Genomic DNA, 20578 nt, shown 5'->3' with positions numbered 1-20578 from the left:
GACGTGAAGCAGCTGCAAACAGTGTGTGTGAAAGGCCTCCTTGGAGAGAAGGGTGTGACTCCATGCATGTTGAGGGCCCTGCTGATTGAGATGCTGCAGGGGGTTGAGAGTGACCCAGGACCCAGCTACAAGGCACCCAGGTGGAAGGGGTGGCCAAAGAGATCCAGAATGTGGGTGGGCAGCTGAGGTAGCTGAAAACAAGGGGGCAAGCTGCATTGGGGAAATGTGAGGTGGCTAGAGCTGAGAAGCTGCTTCTGATTGATTTCTCCACAACCTTGGGTTCAAACAGAAATCAGGCATGGCTCTGACCCTCTGCCTTCCCAGCCTGTTACTTCCAGCCTTTGTCTTTCTAACAACCACTGAGTTAAGGAAGGAGGGTCCACTCATTTGTCTTCTGGCACCGAACCACTTCCTTTGTTTCCTTAATAGCCCATACTTAGCCCATACTTAGGCTCTTACCAGGAAGCAAACCTGGCTGTTCTAGGAACTAAAATCTTTCCTTAGATAATTAACAATTGCTGTGCCCAGGAATTAGAAGGGTCCTGATATACAGACTGTTCTTTCCCAACCCAACTCATAACAATATGTTTTGTGTGTTCTGGTTGCCTAGACCTAGACAAAGTATTTAGGTGTGAAATTTATTTATTTTTAAGTGAACCCTACCTCTTTTTAAAGTGTGTGTGTGTGTGAGAGAGAGAGAGAGAGAGAGAGAGAGAGAGAGAGAGAGAGTGCAATATTAATATTATTGTTATTTTTGTGAAATTTAATATAGACATGGCTATCTTTTAAAACTTTTGGAAGCCAAATATTTGGCGCCTGATAGGATCCCGTCAATCAAGCTATAATGGATTCAAGGTATCATTTTCTTGTTGAGTGGTATAATATTGTTGAACTGATACATTAGAAAAGCATCAGAAGGCATTAGCAATTTAGTATTTGTAGATGCATAATGTACCCTGCAATCAGATGGCAGCTTCACTTTAGCTCAAGAAGTGTCTGCTACAACATCACCACCCAAAATAAACACGCATGTTCTTTTGCAAGCTTTGCTGTAAAACTGTTGTTCAGCAGCCAAGAGTGATCATTTGAAAGAGTTCCAGCTCTCCTGCAGGAACAAAACTCCAGACTTTGGGGGCCATTTCAGTAATCTAAGGCCTGTGGAGCCCTGAGCTCCTTATCCCAACTCCATTGCCCCCTTGACCATGAGAAGCTGAGGGTGCTTGACATTTTCTCCCTTGAAAATTACACAGAGGTGAAGGAGGAAGTTGGTAGTTTCATTTTTAATGCCTCGGTCTAGTCCAGTAACATATTCCATAGAGAAAGATGCATAGCCACAGATAACTCTTGAGTGGTCAGCTTGCCCTGATGGAGGTTTGGAGCCGACCAATCCCTTTTAAGCCTCTCCACCACCTTGTGACATTCTTAAAGGACCAACCCTCTGGCCTGGTTCACTTCCTTCAGTGCTGGGTTCGTAAGGTCTTGACAGGGGTATGTGTGTTCCTCAGGGGAAGGTGCTCATGGAGGTCCACGCTCTGTCCCTACAGATGCAGAAGGCCAGTAGAGGCTGGTCCATTAGGGCAGATGGGACACAGTACACTGCCCAACCAACCTCAAATCTGCCCTCAGCCAGTGCCCTCCTGATTACCTTCTTGCTTGTATCCAAGTCCAGGGGCTGGTGCTGGCTGCCAGCTTTCTCCTCCTCCACAACCTTGTTGTTGTCCTTATAGGACTCAGCAGCAAGGAGGATGGGGACAAAACTAGACTACTGTTGGCCTCCCTGCTTTCTGCCCCCCCCCATCACTGCAGGAGGCTTGGGGGGGGGGGGCTCATGTTCATCAACTTCAGCTCCTGTTTTCCATCAGCAGACTCACAGCTCTGCACCTGGTCTGATCTACACACAGGGAAAACATACACTATAAATAAGTTATAAATTAAATCGTTAAAACAAAAGAAAAAAAATTCCTCTGTAAAATTGCCTAGAAAGGTTTTGTGCTCTTCAGCGCCATCTGGTGTTGCATGTTTATAACGCTGGGGTTTGTTTGTTTTTTACTAATGTCGTTGAGTCCCTTGGCTGGAATGTCTGCAGCTCCTGACTCACAAGCCTTGGCAGCTGCTGGGTTCAGAGGTCATGTTACAGGTGCTTTTCAAAGCCCACGATTAATTCTACTTTTAGTCAGGTCACTTGGAAAAGCAATGGATGTACATGCAAACCTTCTCTCATTCTGTGTCTCCTGGGAGGAGGCTGAGTAACCAGGGTAGTGCCCGTAGCACTCACCCCAAAAAATCCAAATGTGCCTATTGGCTTAAGAAGATTGGCAACCCCTGCACTAATCCCTGTCTTGGATTCCGCCTTCAGTCTCAACAAAGCACCTTCTCGGTTTATTGATGCCATCGCAGGTAAGCTTTGCACACAAAAAAGTAATGAATTGTGTAAATTAATTAATTAATTAGTTAGTGGGGTGGGACCATTCTACCCCAATGCAAGCTTAAAATAATTAAGATAACCAAAGAGTACAGCCTTACTGCAGACAGGAGCATTGCTGTTTCGTGCAAATGTAGATATTGAACTCTGTGTGCTCTGCAAAAAGTACAAAGTAAACAAAGAAGAACAAAAGCAGCCATGCACATCCATAAGAAGAAAAGTCAGTCAGCAGCTGGTAACACCTTTATTAGGTCCAACCAAAAAGTCACAAAAAAACACAACACACTTCTGGATTCTCTGGAGTTCTTCCTCAGGTAAAAGGCTACACTTGTTAGGAGGTGGTTGGATGAGGGGAAATGATAATAAACACAACAGTAGAATAATTAGTTAAATCTATGAGGTGGCTCACATATTTAGTCTAAAGCCCCATGTGCACTATACATTTAAAGCACCACCAGTCCACTTTAAACAGTCACGGCTTTGTCCAAAGAATACTGGGAACTGTAGCTTGTTAAGGGTGAAAACAAATAATAAAAATAATAATAATTCCTTCCAGTAGCACCTTAGAGACTAACTTGTTCTTGGTATGAGCTTTTGTGTACATGCACACTTCTTCAGATAACACTGAAACAGAAGTCACCAGACCCTTGTGAGGGAGTGGGGAGGGGTATTACTCAGAAGGGTGGTGGCAATGGGGGATTGGCTGATAGGTGTGGAAAACCTGTTGACAACTGTTAACGACTGCAAATAGAGGCCTCCTAACAACTCTCAGCCCCCTTAACAGACTATAGTTCCCAGGGGAAATCATCTTCTTGAGGGGGAAGCATCTCTCTCTTAGAGTGGTATAATACTTCTTTAAATGTATAGCGCAAATAGGCCCCAAGACAGATTTCAAGCTTATTCCTTCTGAAGTGCTGAGATCAGCATGCTACATACTGTATTTGGATTACTGGGATCAAGGAGGGGAAAATGGCAATGCTGCTCCATTTATTTGAGAAATACTCAGTTTATGATTCCATTCTTTCCCAAATGAAACCTGTGTAGGCAGGGAATAGAAGTAAGTACAGGCATGGCAGTCTTCCCTGCCCCTCTCTATCCTTCTGAGATGTTGATGCTTGATGATGCAGCAGTGTTGAGGAGGAGATGGGTGTGCTTCTGGATGGTGGGTCTAATCAGGGGTGTCAACTTGAATAAAATATATGGGGGCAAGTAAGCCCCACTCTGCATAATTGATGACAAGAGGCAGCACGCACACACACACACACACACACACACACACACACACCATTTGAATGGCAATGCCCATCAATTTGGGGGGGGGCCCTTCAAATATTTTACTGGAGGGACTTCAGCCCCTAAGAGTTGACTCAAATGGGTCTACTCCAGTGCCTGTGGTTTATAGACCTTATTGACTCACAAGCCAAGATGGTAAAAATTCACTTTGGGTTCTCTGTGAGCTCCACGAACCTGGTGCCCTCCAGGTGCTGCAGAATGACAACTCTCCTGACCCCTGTGCTGGCTGGGGTTGGTAGGAATGGTGGGAGACACCAGATCAGTGAAGACTGGTCTGAAGACTGCCATGCTTTTCCTTACTTTTATTCCCTGCCTACACAGGTTTCATTTGCGTATCGAGGACCTCAAGCCACCCCCCATTGACTCGACACAGGAGACATCATTTTTTGTTTGGGTTTTTGGCAAATAATTTAGGGCCACAACTTTATTTAAATACAAATTCGGTGAGTGGTTGCGTAGGCATTGGTTCAGACTACTGTCACACCGGGACAGAGGCTGGCCTAAAACCAGCGATTGGGAGAATGCCGCTGAGGAGAGTTAAGGACCGGGGGGAAGCAACGCGTCCCTCTCCCCATGGTCCCGGGGACTCGGCTTATGGCCCTAACCCCTACCGGGGGCTTCGGACAAAGCATAAGAGTCGCCAGATTCCTTTAACGGAATTCCCAGCATCAACCTGATTCTGGATGGGCAGCGCCCAATCCAGCAATCCACACAGGAACCAATGCCTAACCGCCAACCTTACAAGTTGTGACAAGTTGCTACTGCAGTAGGCAAAACCAAAAGGCACAGCCAATCGGCCAGATGGACAAATTCCTACTGGGCCCCTGCAAAGCAAATGACCCCATGACAGGCAGAGCAAGATCAAAGCAGAGGCCTAAGAAAAAAAGGGGGGGCGGGACGGGTGATCAGCAGCCGAAGCCAAGAGAAGGATCACCCTGCGTGCGGAGGCTTAAATAGGACGCTAAGCTGTCCATCACAAATTGTAACATTAACTTTTGCCCAGTAACTCCTAACTGACCAGTAGCTGCTAAGGCCGGCTACCGGCCCCACCCCCACAGGAAGGGAATGTGTCTTGCCAGGTCCCGATCGCAACACGTGCTCTTACTCATGGTAGAACCCGATTTGGGAAAGAAAGTGTAGAAATTTGCATCCACTGCCCCACCCACTTTGGCCACCAGCCCTGCCCACCATTGGCATGTGGGCCTTGGAAAGTTACCTAGAAGAGAATCTGGTATTTGGCCTGAGAAAAGATTCCCCAGTCCTTCTTTTCAGAAACGCTAGCCCTTTGTGAGGTTTTATGTCATGGCCCTGCTGAAACTGGTGTTTCAATATAGGGGAAGCCATTTTAGAAACTTCCGGAGGTGTCCACCCAGGGACTTCCTTTTAGAAGATGACCTCAAAGCTGAGCCCAAAACAAAACAAATATGTACTTGCCCTTTGGACCCCTTAAACTGGTGGCTGCTAGTCCACAATACATTGTTAGCAAAGCAGATGTGCTGCTTTTAAGAAAATGGCAAACAGCTTCTTCGTGCTGGCCATCTGTCTCCTGGGATGTCCCCTCCGTGGCGAATCTGCAGGTGGGTTCATTTTAAAGAGAATGAGTCACTTGAAATGAGACCAGGGTCCGGTAGGCAGATCTGCAATCAATAATTTACAAGGAAGGAGAAGCATTTCACTGTCTTTTACGTATAGGATTTTATTTTTTAAATGTAGTTGCCAGAGGAATAACATGTGTTGACCAAACTTTCATTAATTTAAAGAATTGAGGGGTGGCGGCGGCTTCATATAGCCTTCAGTTCACAGTGTAGTTGGATTAAGAAATGCAATATCTCGGTGCACATTTTGACAGATACGATTTAGCGCCCGCCTACTGTTTTATGAGTAGCTTTGATTTGTTGATAATTTTAATGTGCTTTCATTTTTTTTTAAATGATACTTGCACTGTATATTTTTTGATGTGTATTATATATATATATATATATATATATATATATATATATATATACACACACACACACACACACACACACACCACTGTTCATTACAAAAAATATCAGAGCTGTTTGCAATTGTACAAAAAGAAGCCTACTACAAAAACCATGGTGTGTTTTTTTTAAAAAAGTTGAAACCTGAAATCAGCAAACTGTTGTAGAAAGATGTGTTCTTAACTGCCTTCATAAACCTGTGGCCAAAGAAAAATTTCAGGAGGCATTTAAACATTGAAACAGAAGGTACCTGTTGAATCACTAGAGGCAGAGCATTCCACAGGACTCAGCTGATGACAATGAAGGCTGATTTTCCTATTGTCAAACTAGCCTCTCTGACTCAGAGGACAACCAACTGCATTCCTGCAGACGATCTTGGCGATCAGATTGGGATATAAGGGTTCAGGTAGTCGCTTAGGTACTTTACCTGTTCAGGGCTTTGCAAATTATTACAAGGAACTTGAACGTGGCTCGGTAGTAGATGGGCAGCTAATGAAAATGCTTTAACAATTGTGCCTCATGATACCCATCAGGTGCCCTCTTCAGCAGTCTGGCTGCTACGTTCTGCACCAGCTGGAGTTTCTGGCTGCTAGCCATCCTGGGTTCCGGCAGAAGAAAGAAACAATTAATATAAATAGATTAAACAAGGAGGAAGAAATTGTGACAGTGACAGTTAACCAGTGTGGTGTTTAGAGTTGGGAGACCAGGGTTCAAATATCCGATCAGCTGTGAAGCTCACTGGGTGACCTTGGAGTCAGTCACTCACTCTCAGCCTAGCCTACCTCAAAGGGTTGTTGTGAGGATAAAACAAGGGGGAGAACTATGTGTGCCACCTTGAACTCCTTGGAGGAAAGGTGGAATGTTAATAATAATAATAATAATAATAATAATAATAATAATAATAATTTTCATAGACAAATAATGGTGAATGAAAATGAATATAATTATTTCCTCATTTGGCATATAAGCCTGAACAGATATTTAAATGCAATTTGGGATATTTACAGGGAGTTCACCTTAAAAAATGGATATTATTTTGTGTGGTTATTTCAAATTTGGCAGCTGATTCAAACCTTGTTTCTGGAATAGATTAGGAATACAGAAAAAAATGCATAAAATGTACTTCGATGATTCCTTTTCCTGCATTTTAGGGTGTGCATCCAGCTGCAAACTTCAGGCACAATTCAGCCAGAGTTATACATGTTTAAGTCTTGTGGCTTTTGATGGATTTTGATGGGCAAGTTAAGCTCTTGCTTGAACTTGTGCCACTGAAATCAGTGGTATGAATGACCACATAACTAGCTGTGTGGCTCATTCCTTAGCTTTGGCAAATAAGTCATAGGTCACAACTGGGAGTTTAATTATTACCTTAGTGAGAGCAGGGAATACAGGAGCTGGGGGGGGGGCTCCTTCAATAGGATTTCAGTATGGCCAACTGCTTTGGATTGTGCCAGTTCTGTTTCTTATAGTTCATATCATGCTTATGATGTGTGCAACCATCCCCTCTTTTTCCAAAATAGGATTGCCATATTTCAAAAAGTTGTTGAGCTTTTCTTGACAACGTTTTTTGGAGGTTTTTTGTTGTTTTGTTTTGCCAAATAAGTTGTTGTGGGCTTTTTTGTGAAATCTCAACAACAGAAATGAGTTTTTATAGCTGCCATGTGGCCAGATCTTCCTGGACATTTACGCAATTTCCACCCACATGCTGCTTTGGGGTGGAAGTGCTGAATACTGGCTATGTCTGGGAAATTCTGGACATATGGCAACCCTAAGAAGACAATGCTGTTATACAGCCAATTTGGAGGGGGGAAGTGAGAGGGTCCAGTGTAGCATTTTTATCTACCCCATTTCAAGAAGGAAAACACTTCTCTCATAGATAAGCAGCAGAGAACCTCAGGCCGGGGGGGGGGCAAATACAGCCCCCCATGTCTCTCAGTTCGGCCCTCGGATTCTTCCCCAGGCTCCACTGCTCACCATCTTTGCCCTTGAGTGTTTCTGCCTGGCTGGAATGAGTCCTTGAATTGCAATCATGCCTCTTTCTTGTCGGAGTGGATGGAGAGAGGAATGCAGTTGAATGCATCCCCCTTTAAAAAGGGGGGGGTCACATATTTTGCTCCACCCACTTTTCCTGTGACTCCACCCACCACTTACATGTGCCCCTATGAGGGATGCAGCCCCTGAGGCAAAAATATTTCTCCACTCCTGGCATGCATTATTACCGGTATCTCAAGCCTGGGCTATAGGTGCAGCAGAAGGAGGTGATGGAATGGATGTCACAGGTTTGCATTTTTAACACTCCCCAGTGTTGCAAACTCTCTGCAACCAGAAGGCCAATGCTGAAGCAAAGTGGCTGCACTAGAATCTCCCAGCCTGATGGAGTCTCTTTCTACTTGCAGGGCATTTTTGACACATAGGAGCAGTCTGAAATTGTATCTCCAGCCTGCATTCTGAACTAGGTTGGGCTAGTCTTCTTCCACCTCATTTTACTGCACTCAGCCTCAGTAATCCTTACAACACATGCTAGGCTAGCATAGTTGATGTTGGCATCCATCTGTCTTGGGACACCTTCAGGGGTAAAGTCAAAACTGTTGAAGAGTTACAGTGCCTGCTGCAGCTATAGACACCAAAATGGGAGAGACATTTTGTTATTGCAGTGGGGCATCTGGTTTCACTGGTGCAGATGAACCATGGTTTTTCTTCTCTCTGTGCCCTCCCAGCAGCCATTTCTCCTATGGTCATTGCTGTAGATGCACAACCTGACTGTCTGTCTCCAGCCACTGTGTCTGCAAGGTGTTCCCACACGGCGGGGTTGATGTAGCCAGCCTTCATGTCACTTTTGCAGATATCTTTATAATGCAGAGCTGGTCTGCCAACAGGCCTGGTGCCTGAAGACAACTCCCCATAGAGCTTGTCCTTGGGGATCCTTCCATCCTCCATTCTGTGTACATGACCAAACCAGCATAGACATTGCTGAGACAGGAGTGTGACAATGCTGGGAATATAGACACATATTGCCTGATACTTGTTTCTGCCATGTGATACCCAAAACCTTCCTGACACAGCACATATGGAAGGCATTGAGGCGTTTCTCCTAGCAGGTGTGAATTGCCCATGACTATAAACCTTCATATTGCTATTGGTCATTAGCATCACATTATCCCATATCCTTTGGGAGAGGCGAGTCATTGCCATCGCTGCCTTGCCAATACACTTGTCTAGCTCAGGGTCCATGGAAAAGTTAGACAGGTAGACGAAATTGTCTACCACCTCAAGGGTGTGATAACCAATGCTGGTGCCTGGTGTTCTGACAGTGTCCTGACCCAAGAGGCTGGTCTTCATCAGGCTGATGGTGAGACTGAACTCAAGGCAGGCTTGGGCAAAACAGTTGATGAGTCTCTGGAAAACTTCATCGGAGTACACTGTCAGGACTGCATCATCTGCAAACAACATCTCAGTGGTGATTTGAACCCAGGTCTTAGTCTAACACTCTACCCGTGGCACTACACTGGCTGTAATAATGTCTTGCCTACATCCATCCAGGTGAATTTGTGGCCGTGGTGAGATTTGAGTGGTGAACCTCTTGGCTTTTTCTATTTACCAGCCAGTCTCAACCTTAAGAACACCCAAGCATCCAAATAGCCATGGCTTTCAAAAGCCATCAGTTGTCCCTGGGTAGTTATTATTCCAGTTAATTCTTTTGCTCATTTCGCTCTCTGACCTGTTGCTTCTTTGCAACTTGAAGTTTTTATAAACCGGGAGGAGGCAAGTGCAGTTTTGCCACGCTACAAGAGGTATAATTCTGGGCGGCTGGAAGAAATGGTTCAAGGAAACCTCGAGCGCGAGTGCCAGGAAGAAAAATGCAGCTATGAGGAAGCAAGAGAAGTATTTGAAAATGATGAGAAAACGGTGAGTTCCAGTTATTAGAATAAGAGATCTAGAACTTCACCATGGGTGTGCAATTGAAAAATGAACCTGCTGTGCAATCTAGAGCTGTTTGCAAGGAGTCTTCTGAAATTCTCCATCCTACTGACAGGCAGATAATTTTTATTTTTTTCTGAGCGGGTTGGACTATTTAACTGAATTTCTCCCAACAGGAGGAGAAATTATCCCATAGTTTGTTGCAAGTTAGAAAGAGCAGCCCCTCCCAAAATGTGTGTGTGAGAGAAAGGTTGCACTAGTGTGATCTCACTGAGTTCAATGGGGCTTTCTAGCAGTTAGGTATGTATAGCAAGCAGCCTTAGTGTGCTTTACCAAACCTCTTTAGTAAATCCCAGTGAACTCTATGATTCTGTGCCAAGGTATCCAAATTTTGTACTTAGAAAATTTTGTGACCTACAGACAAAGCAGATGTATTTGAATCCCCTTATTTTGCACATTCTGCCACTTCTACTTTTTTGCATAATTATTATTTTGCTGGGATAGGGAGTGAGAAGGACTTGAGCCCATCATTGGCTTCTGAAAAGCATATTTAGCTGCCAGTTTAGCTTTTGCACTTATGGTAGGCACAACACCTCAGACTTTAAAGGATGCCTTAGTTTGGCAGCAATAAGGACTAGAATCCTGGTTTTCTTTTGAAATGAAAATATAAGCTGACTTCCACAGCAAAAAAACATAAGATGTGGGTTCTCTGTGAATTACTATCCTGATTATTTCTGACTGTAGATGATTAGGAGTTTGTTATGTACTCAGTCATGGGTTAAAGGCATTGACATCACCCTTGTGCATGATTCAAACCCACAAATTGGTGCTGGGTCTGGATCATTATACAAATGTTGTATAGATGGCTTATATATGTTGATTGCTTTCCTGCTTTCATTTTCATTTGAATTCAGCTTTACCATATTTCTTGCAGCTGGAATTCTGGAAGGTATACCTTGGTAAGTAGGCTTTTCTTTAATGACACTTCAATTGCATTGGAGTACTTTATTCTCAAAATGAAACTGTTGCATTCCAACTGGAATCATGGAAAGGGCCAGTAAATGGAAGATGCTTGACTCCTGCGTTTTAGGGCTCTCTCTCTCTCTCTCTCTCTCTCTCTCTCTCTGTGTGTGTGTGTGTGTGTGTGTGTGCTTTTAAAATACTGTTGTGCAGTTGCATGCATAAGGTCTGTCGCTAACATTCTGGAATGCAGAAGTGCTGAAATTCAGACAGAGCTGAACCCAAAAGAAACCAGCATGTTGGGGAAAAAAATAGAAGAAAACTGGAGAAAATCCATTAATTCCTACCTGTAAAATGTTAATTTCCCATCTCTCTCCCCGACCCCTTCCTTTTTATGGCTTGTTGGTAAAGTCCGTGCCAAAGGTTCCTTGTTCAGTCCATAACATCTGCAGGTGGGTCTGAAACTCTAGAGAGCAACTGCAAGGCAGGGTAGACAGCACCGAGCTAAATAGACCCATGATCTGGCTTTGTAGAAAATAGCTTCCTGGATCTACTGCTGTATTTGGATTGGGATAATAATCCTTGATACTGGATTATTGCAATGCACTTTATGTGGGGCTGTGTTGGGACAGGTGTGGAACCTCCAGCTGGCGAGGAATGCAGTGGCAAGACTGCTGATAGAGGCAGGCAGCCTTGCAAAAATATTTGTACAGTGTACTGACTGCCCATATGCTACTAGGCCAGGTTCAAGGCTCTTATGCTGGTCTAAAAGCCTTCAACAACTTGGCTCTAGGATGCTGTGCCTTCCTTTCCCAGCTTCATCTCTGAAATAATGTAGAGGAGCACTGTTAGTTGCCCTGCATGTTACAGAGGCCTGACTAGCTTCAAAATAGTAGAGACACACTAATGGTCTCACTTGCTGGCAGCTTTTTGGAACTACAGGTGAAGGCTGAGTGCAAGGTGGGGACTGATGGTGGATAAACGTCCCCAGAAGAAGAAGCACAATCCCTCCCTCCCCAAGATACTACCCCTCCCCTAACACCAAGGGCGTAGCAAGGGGGCGGGCCGCCCTGGGTTCCATAATGGAGGGGGTGACAAATTATCAAGGAACAATTTTTTTTGAAAATGCCTGCTCTGAAGGTCTTATCTTACTATACTAGGGATTATATAGCTATATATGAAATTTCATGCATATCGGTTAATATCTTGACCCTCCTCCACTAAGATAGCTGTTCTCTTGGCTGTTTTCCTATGTCGTGAAGGCTGAAATTTCAGTTCAGAGAACACTTACTGTTCCCAACCCTAACCCTCTGGAAAGCCATCTAATTAGACTTTAATTTGATTTTGAGATGTTTTTAGGAGGTAATTTAATTATTGTTTGATTTTATACCAATGTTATGTATCTGATGTTAGCCACCCTGAGCCCGACTTTGGCCAGGGAGGGTGGGATATAAATAAAAGGTTTTTTTTAATTATTACTTGTTATTATTCCTTTGTAAGAAAATATGAAATAATGTAAAACCATTTTTGCGGGGGGGGGGAATCAATGGGGGGGGGGTTGACAAGAAATTTTCCGCACTGGGTACCACCTGACCTTCCCATGCCTCGGGGGGGGGGGGTTGTGACAAAAAAAATTGCCCCCCCGGGTACCAATTTACATTGCTATGCCCCTGCCTAATACCCTCCACCCCATCTTTTTTGCTTATGCTCTAAAGTATGTGATAAAGATGTGTAAATAACAATGTAACTGTTGGATAATGCAAGTTCCTATTACATTTCCTTCTTCCTTTCCAAGATGGAAACCAGTGTGACTCAAACCCCTGTTCGAACGGAGGTCGGTGTGAAGATGATATCAGTAACTACATATGCTGGTGTCTGGGTGGCTATGAAGGAAGGAACTGTGAATTAGGTATGTTAAGAGGGAGTCTGTCTCTGTTGCACAATGCCATAAGCAACCAACCATTGCTGTATGGCACCACTTTAAGCAGCCAGGGCTGCCCCCAAAGAATTCTGGGAGCTGTAGTCTGTTAAGGGTGCTGAGAGTTGTTGGGAAACCTCTAGCCCCCTTCAAAGCTACAGTTGTCAGAGTGGTTTAACAATCAAATCCTCTTCCTAGAGAGCTGTGAAGGGATGGAGGAGGACTTTGGGGACAAGCTGTGAGGGGAGGGGTCTTTTGGGCAAGGCATAAAGGGAAGAGCTGTGGTTGGCAATGGGGCAGGATGTTTGGTGGGGTTGGCGAGCAACACGGGCAGCAATGGCAGGCCCTAGTAGAAACATAAATGCTGAAGACATTTTATAAGTTTTCCTGTGTGAACCATCCCATAACGTTGATCAGTGGTAGGACTTCTTCATTGTCTCCGTGTTCTCCACCCTCCACAGCCCTCTTCTACTCTTAACCCATGATTAAATTTGATTCCCTTTACCCCATTGCAATCAGATGCTACTTGCTCCACAAAGAATGGAGGTTGCAAACAGTTTTGTAAGAATGGCCCAGGAGGGAAAGCATCCTGTTCCTGTGCTTCTGGATATAGGCTTCAGGATGATCAGAGGAGCTGTGAGCCAACAGGTAAGTCTCCTTTTTGTTACAGCTGTATTAAAGTTTTGAGCTGTAAATCTCCCACACACTCTACATATTTAATATTCCAGGCCTCTGTTCCTGTCATGGACACATGTTCCACCAAAATAAAATAAAAATGCACATTCCTTCTATTTGATATATTTAAGATTGGATGGAATGGGTGCTGCCCAATAAGGGCTTGCTCTGGCAGAAAGGTAAATGGCATTTCTGTGCGCTGCTCTGGTTCACCAGAAGTTGCTTAGTCATGCTGGCCGTATGACTCAGAAGCTGTACACCTGCTCCCTTGGCCAATAAAGCGAGATGAGCACCGCGACCCCAGAGTCGTCCGTGACTGGACCTAACAGTCAGGGGTCCCTTTACCTTTTGCCTTCACACTAGAACATACTCTCATCTGTTTCATCATCTCTAGTGGGCTGTGGCTGTTTTACTTTTAAAACCTGTAAGGAATGAACTAGATTTGTCCCACCAACCTTCCCATTTGACCCACAAGGCCATTTTGGCTAAGCTACACCCACCTACCTTTCCTGTGGGATAGGGCAGCGTTAGTCAAGAAAATCTTTGCAGGCACTGTGTTCCCCAAGCACAGGGCATGCAAAGCCCCTTGTGGAGTGTGGGGAGGCTGAATCTCCATAGGGCTGTAAGCCTCTTCCTCCAAAACAGTCCTTACGCTTGGCCTAGCCTCCAGTTCCAAGTACCAGTTCCTGGTTTCCAGATGGCTACCATACGGTTGTCCTCCAGCATCCAGCCACTAGAGCACATCTGATTGGGGAAGGCTGCTGGATGGAAAAGGCTGCTCAAAGAAACCTTTGCCCTGAGCTACCGGAAGTCAGCCAAAGTAACTAATCCTTGCCTACCGAGTACATTGTCAAAACCAGCAAGTCATTACTAAGCAAGAGGCATTTGTCTGCAATGCTGTTGTAGGCCAGTCCCCTCTGTCAGAGGCAGGGGTGTTGTCTTCTTCTCATTTTGTTTCCCCCCCAGTGCCCTTCCCATGTGGAAAGGTCACAGCTCAAGAGGCAGTAAAGAAGCTCACCCGCTCAACGCCAAATACATTTGACAACTGGTTGCTCACCAACACTACTGATGACCTTGAGGAGGAGTCAGGAGACAATGCCACCCAGGTTGTTTCCAGAATAGGAGCCAGAATTCGAGTGGTTGGTGGCATGGACAGCAAGAAAGGGGAGATTCCTTGGCAGGTACTGTAATTGTCAGGGTTGCTTTGTCATCTGGGGGTGCCTAACCTTGCAACTTCTTGTTCGCCATCAGGAAATTACGAAATACTTTATCCCTCTAAGGCAGCGGTAGCCAGTGTGGTTCCTTCCAGATGTTGCTGTGCTGCAACTCCCATCATCCCTCACCACTGGAATGCTTCCTTGGGGCTGATGGTAATTGTAGTCCACCAGCATCTGGAGCGCACCATGTTGGCCATGCCTGCTGTAATGAACACTGGGTATTAACTAATGTAGGAGGAGGGAAGCAACTCCTACAGCTAACCTTTCTCACTCTGAAACAAACCTGTCACCCACTCAGCACAGCTGAAATCAAGGAAAAGTTACTCATCAAATGCACAACCCCCTCCCTTTTCTCTGTTCCACTCCTTAGTTTAGGGCACAGTAAGATGGATTAGTCCTTGAGGTGACACAAAGCTCTTTGTTATATTTAAGTTGACAGCGAGTGTCTGAAATTCAATTATTGTTGACATTTGCAAGGGAGCAAGGACAATTCCAGACACATTTTGTGAATGTCCCCAAGTCACATGAAGTCAGATAATGGCCTGTGGGCAAGGGACTGCCCACCTCTGAACTAGAAGCAGATGTTTCTTGGAGAGAATAGATATTGTATGGATGATGTACAAAATGCTGTTCAGATGTGCACATTCCACAAGTCCTGTTTGAGATGTGCTTATTTGCCAGGAAATGTGTACCCTTCTCATGGGCACATTCTCCATGAGGCATAGTGAATGTGTAGAACAGCTGGTTGATATGCACATCAACCACCCAACTCACATGATCCATAACATACATGTGATAACTGGCACCCTTTCATAGGGTGCCAGTGATCACATCCTGGTGACTATCAAGAGAGGCAAGCATCTCTCTGTGTTTGGGGGCACTCACACAATGTAGCTATGGTCAAAATCACTTCTGCATGTAAATTTCCATAGCCTTTCTGGCTTGGACCAATGGTGTTCTGTTTCCCAGGGTGCCCAAACCATAGCACATATGTCCCAGTAACGTAGACAACAGAATGCTTTCCCACTGAAGTGCTGTACACACAGTTCTGCAAGCCCCCTGCGCATAGTCCTGTTCTTTGCTATCAGGCAACCTTCACCTTCCCTTTGAAAATGAGTCTCGCCCAAAGTTGAGTTGGGTCTCCAGGCTGGTTATATAAATTTCCCATGGTCTAGTCCAGCCTTCTCTGCATGCAGGTTTATATCCTCAATGAAGAGCAGAAAGGATTCTGCGGAGGCTCGATTGTCAATGAAAGATGGATTGTCACTGCAGCCCACTGCCTTGAGTATGTGCCCCACACTGTTGTGGCAGGTAAGTCACAGAGTAATGTTCGTGTGAGTGCTTGCCACATTTTTGCCAGAGCAAGAGACAGGGAACCTCAGGGGTATTTACAGAAACAAGGAGGTAGCAAGAGAACAATCCAAGCTGACTCCAGGTTTTTAGTCTGGAAAATACCTGTGGGTTATCCTAGCCTTATTTTAGGGCTGCCAAATGTCCAGATTTTCCTGGACTGGGGGAATTTCTGAAAGGTGGACTTTAGGCAAGTCAAAGGTTTGTCTAAAGAAAACTCAACAACTTTCAACAACTTTTTGAATATGGCAACCCTATATATTTTTCACCTTTGACAGGTTAAGTAAAATAAAGCGTGCTCAAGCATCTACAAAGTGTTTTGTCTTTGTTGGGTAATCATGGCCACCGGAGCTTGGGAAGCTGCCATGCACTGGGAAATGTTAGGGACTGGTCACAAGACCCTCTGTGCTTGCATGTGGGTCTGTCAGTGAGCTGTGGCAGCCTCAGTGCACCTCAGTTTAGGTCAAGGGGCTCTGAGCATGTAGGTCAGGGCTCACATATATGGGAGGGGGGAAATGCACCCCTCCTGACCTCCCGACCTGCCTTCTGGCACTTGCCCCAGGCCACATGCTTCACCTGCCTTGCTTTGCACCCCAAGTGTTTCTGCATGGATGGGATGCATCCTTGAACTTGACAGCTCTTTCATGTGTGGTTGGAGAACATGAATGAGTCTGCCAGTGTGTGTAGAAACTAGCCAGTTGCATGAAGGCGAAGTGTGCATTCATTGGCCCACCTAGTTTGGCCAACGCCCTGCCCACCCCGGCATGTGGCTCCTGGAAGGGTGAGCGGAAAGAAATGTGGCCTGTGGGGTGGGAAAGTTTTCGGAGCCCAGGTGGACACCATTCATTCCAGGTAGTACCTCTAATTTCATATACTTGTGAAGCTGTCCCTCTAGGTTGCAGCAGGTATGCCTGGTGTTCAAGGGAGGGCACAGTTAATATTTGTGCAGAACTGGGGCCTGGGGGTGGGGGCTCAATAGTCTCTTAGCTTCATCAAATACTTGACTCACTGATACCAGCCCATGGGTTACATTCCCTGAACTCAACAGAGGCTGGGTCTGACCTAGCCTGGGAATCCTTGTTATCATTATTCACAAATGTACACTAAAGCCACAGTCACACCACAGATTTAAAGCAGAGTGATGCCTCATTAAGCCATCATGGCTTCCCCTCCAAAGAATTATGGGAGCTGTAGTTTGTATGGGGTGCTAAGAGCTACTATCACCCTCACAGGGCTTACTGCTTTAACAATCAATCCCTCTGCTCAGAGAACTATGGGAATTGTAGCTCTGTAAGGAGAATAAGGGCCAAGTAATAACTCTCAGCGCCCTTAACTAACCATAGCTCCAAGGATAATTTGGGGGCAACCACGACTGTTTAAGGTGGTATTGTAGTGGCTTGACCATATGCTGTGAAGATGGGTCTGCTAATGGTCCTGAGAATTCAGTGTGCCCATTGGGATTGGTAGAGTAGAAGACAAGGGGCCCAACAGCAGGTGGAGCCAGAGCCAATGAGAGCCAGACCCAACACATTATAGTTTTGTCCCCATCCTCTTCCTCCTCTCTGCTGAGTTTTACAAGGGCAACACTGAAAATTTGGAGAAGGAAACTGACAGGCAGGGCTTCCACAGCCCAGACTTGTTCTGAAGATTCAGGAGCAAATCAGCAGTAAATCACACTGTTCAAGTTGGAGTTAATTCTTTATTAGCAAGAACACAATTTGCACAAACTTGCCGGAGTGTCAGGCCTAATGAGCACAGCAGCTCATCCCCATGGATCAGTTGCCAAGCCTGAAAGTCCCCACTTCCCTCCAGCCGCCTTAAGTTCCTTCCTCTCTAGGGCTTTTTCCAAGCAACCGGAGACTGCACCTGGGTGCAGCCTGTTCTTGCTCTACCCATTTCAGCCCTCTTCTGGTTCTGGAATATGGGGGAGGGAGCTTGTCATAGCACACAGTGGAGACTCCCATGACACTTCACCAGCCAGACTCATCTCTGCCTCTTGGCATCTCCCACTGTATTTCTTCAGCTTCTGCCTCTGATTCTGGACTCCTCTCTGCTACAGACTTCCCACCAAACCCTATTACCCCTTCCGCTTCCAACACCTCCTCCTCCCAGTTTTCTCCCTCTGACCACTCATCTTTGTCCCACCACCACTCCCTGGGCTCTGAGCCTTCTTTCTTTGGGGGTTCTCCAGCTGGTTCCTGTTATTGGTATTTCCAGGGAGACCAGAGCAACTGGCATGCCCCCCAGTTGGCTCACTCACCACCGGTCGAAAACTGCCGGTCAAGTTCCGATCCCTGTAGCAGCAGAAATCAGGGGCCTAGTCTTCAGAAAGCTAGGCACGCCTTCAGATTCCTTTTCACAGCACAACAGAGGCTGGTATGAATGTTTCAACAAGCATTTATTAAACAAACAGCAGGACAAATAGATGAACACATACAATCTCTTCCATGTCCTAAAGCGAAAAAGAAAAAGCTAACTTCTCCATGGAAGTTTCCAGAAGCCCACACAGCTTTTCCTCAGACATGTAACTGTCATCAGTCACATGTCAACTCCCACCATTCCTCTGCGCCCAACTAGCCCGTGACATCAAACATGAAGGCAAGCAGATGGGGGGTGTTGACTGAGGTGGGGGGGAGTGCCCCTATGTGCCCTAATGGATCAGCCCCCTCTTCCATTATTATTATTATTATTATTAATTTTAAAAGGATGCTTTTGCTCTTTATCAGGTGAGCATAACATCAACATCGATGATGGCACTGAACAGCGTCGCCAGGTGACCAGAACAGTCCCCCACCCAACCTACAACGCTAGCAACAAGTACCACAATGACATTGCCCTTCTTGAGCTGGACTCGCCGCTGGAGTTCAACCAGTATGCTGTTCCCATTTGCATTGCGGACAAAGAGTTCACAAACAGCCTGCTCAAGCACAGCGTTGGCACTGTGAGTGGCTGGGGGAGGCTGGCGTTCCAAGGAAGACTGGCTAGCATCCTACAGGTTCTCAAAGTGAAATACATTGACCGGCCAACCTGCCTAAGGAGCACCAGGTACCCCATCTTGCCCAACATGTTCTGTGCTGGCTACTCAGATGAAGAGAAGGATACATGCCAAGGGGACAGCGGGGGCCCTTACACCGCAGACATCGAAGGCACCTGGTTCCTAACAGGGATAACCAGCTGGGGGGAGGAGTGTGCAAAAAAGGGTAAATATGGCGTCTACACCAGAGTTTCAAAATACATTAAGTGGATAAAAGACATGACGAGTTTGAATGCAAATTAACCCAGAGTTGTGATAGGGGGAGAAGTTCTGAAAATCCTTTTAGATTTGCATTTCTCCAAATTTTCCAAAGCAGTTATCTCCAGCCAAAAGTAACTGTGCAGTGGGGTAATATGTGCATGGAAATGGCTATATATATTCAAGAAAATAGCATTTTAAAAAATGAGAGCGTTTGGTGAAATCAGCATTAAAATGCTGGTGGATTTTCATAAGGACTCCCTGCCCCCAAAGAGATTGCAAATTGGAGGTGTGGAGAACTTTATTTTAAGATTGGGAATAAATGAGAACCAGGGAGAAATTGAAAATGACTGATCTGCCCATCCTTGCCGAAATGTATTCCAAAGAAACATATGATCGGGGAAGGGGGCAACACATATAACCCCCCTCTCAAGGCCCCTCTTTTTAAAATAGTTTCACAAAATTAAACACAACTGGGCACACATCTTTTAGGAAAGCGTTTACAAAGGAATTGCTACCCAGTGGTAGTGTTGGGCAATGGGTAGAATATTTGTCTTGCATTACTGAAACTAATGTTAATTATCACGGCTGTGGGAATTTCAAACAAGCCACATCATCTCTGGCTTCCTACCTGTGGTGTTTAAGAGTAAAACACAAGATTTTAAATGTATTGTGGAAAATTAGCACAGCGGGTGCATTAGAATGCAATCAGCATTCAGTGCATTTATTATGAAACTGCAAATAAAATACAATGTAAAAAGCTCCTCTGTTGTTAATTCACGCAGCATAAAACTCCACACAAAATGAAAATGTCTCATATATATATATTTTATTTAACAATGTTTATAATTCTTTTTAAATATAGATTTAACACATTTTTACAAGTACATTTACAGTATAATTTCTAGGCAGGGCAGAAACCCTTCTGGTTTAGTTTCGATATACATTTTACAGCTCAAGTGGTAAACCTGGCTACTCTTAAGGTGTCGTCAAAGATTTGTGCAAATTTTTCCAAAGTCCTAAGAGTACAATCCTAAATGTGTCTACTCAGAAATAAGCCCAGCGGATCTTATTCCCAGGTCAGTGGGTGCAGGTTGCAGCTTAAGACTGTACATTCAGGCTTGCAGAACTAGCCAACTTCATAAATAAAATAGTGCACGATTCAGAACTAGAAAGACACAATTAAAAGGCCAAGGTGTGTTGTGGTTGCCAAGACAAAGTATTTAGGTGTGGAGGTTTGGGTTGTTTCTTTCTTTCTTTCTTTTTTGAAAAGTGATCTCCACAGCATGAGTGGCTTTTATATGGCAGTAATCTACAGTAAAGAGTAAAGAAGAAAGGAACCCATTTTAAATCTAACTAGTAACTAATGTAACTTTGGATGGTGCTTTGTAGAATATCTGCTAAAATGGTCCACCTGGAATACTCACAAGGGGCTCACATATTCTAGGTAGGATCCTGCCATTCATTCTACAGTGTCGTTTTCTTGCAGAGTGGTGAACAAGCCAACAAATGGCACTGAACAGAATAACAGAATTGTAGAGTCAGAAGGAACCCAAACCACCACCTAGTCCAGTGTTTCCCAAACTTGGGTCTCCAGCTGTTTCCCCC

The 20578-nt window shown here is 45.0% G+C and overlaps 1 protein-coding gene across 1 annotated transcript; it reads left to right on the top strand.

Moving 5' to 3' along the window:
- Positions 1 to 5131: 5131 nt before the first annotated feature.
- LOC117040097 (coagulation factor IX-like) lies at positions 5132 to 19731 on the top strand. The gene is made up of 8 exons (XM_033137647.1): positions 5132 to 5292; positions 9443 to 9606; positions 10553 to 10577; positions 12374 to 12487; positions 13016 to 13144; positions 14138 to 14352; positions 15585 to 15699; positions 18465 to 19731. Exons 1-8 carry the CDS (start codon positions 5226 to 5228, stop codon positions 19013 to 19015), a joined length of 1380 nt encoding a protein of 459 aa, XP_032993538.1. The 5' UTR covers positions 5132 to 5225; the 3' UTR covers positions 19016 to 19731.
- Positions 19732 to 20578: the final 847 nt, after the last annotated feature.

Source organism: Lacerta agilis, chromosome Z (genome assembly GCF_009819535.1).
Source record: "Lacerta agilis isolate rLacAgi1 chromosome Z, rLacAgi1.pri, whole genome shotgun sequence".
NCBI lineage: Eukaryota > Metazoa > Chordata > Lepidosauria > Squamata > Lacertidae > Lacerta > Lacerta agilis.
The sequence above is the reverse complement of the archived record's forward strand: the minus strand, read 5'-3'. Positions and strand labels throughout refer to the sequence as shown.

Excerpts from the sequence above, each read along its gene's own strand:
- LOC117040097 (XM_033137647.1), top strand. The coding sequence starts at position 5,226 with ATGGCAAACAGCTTCTTCGTGCTGGCCATCTGTCTCCTGGGATGTCCC. Across the intron at positions 5,293-9,442 it reads CCTCCGTGGCGAATCTGCAG|TTTTTATAAACCGGGAGGAG; the intron begins GTGGGTTCATTT and ends TGCAACTTGAAG. Across the intron at positions 14,353-15,584 it reads AAGGGGAGATTCCTTGGCAG|GTTTATATCCTCAATGAAGA; the intron begins GTACTGTAATTG and ends CTCTGCATGCAG.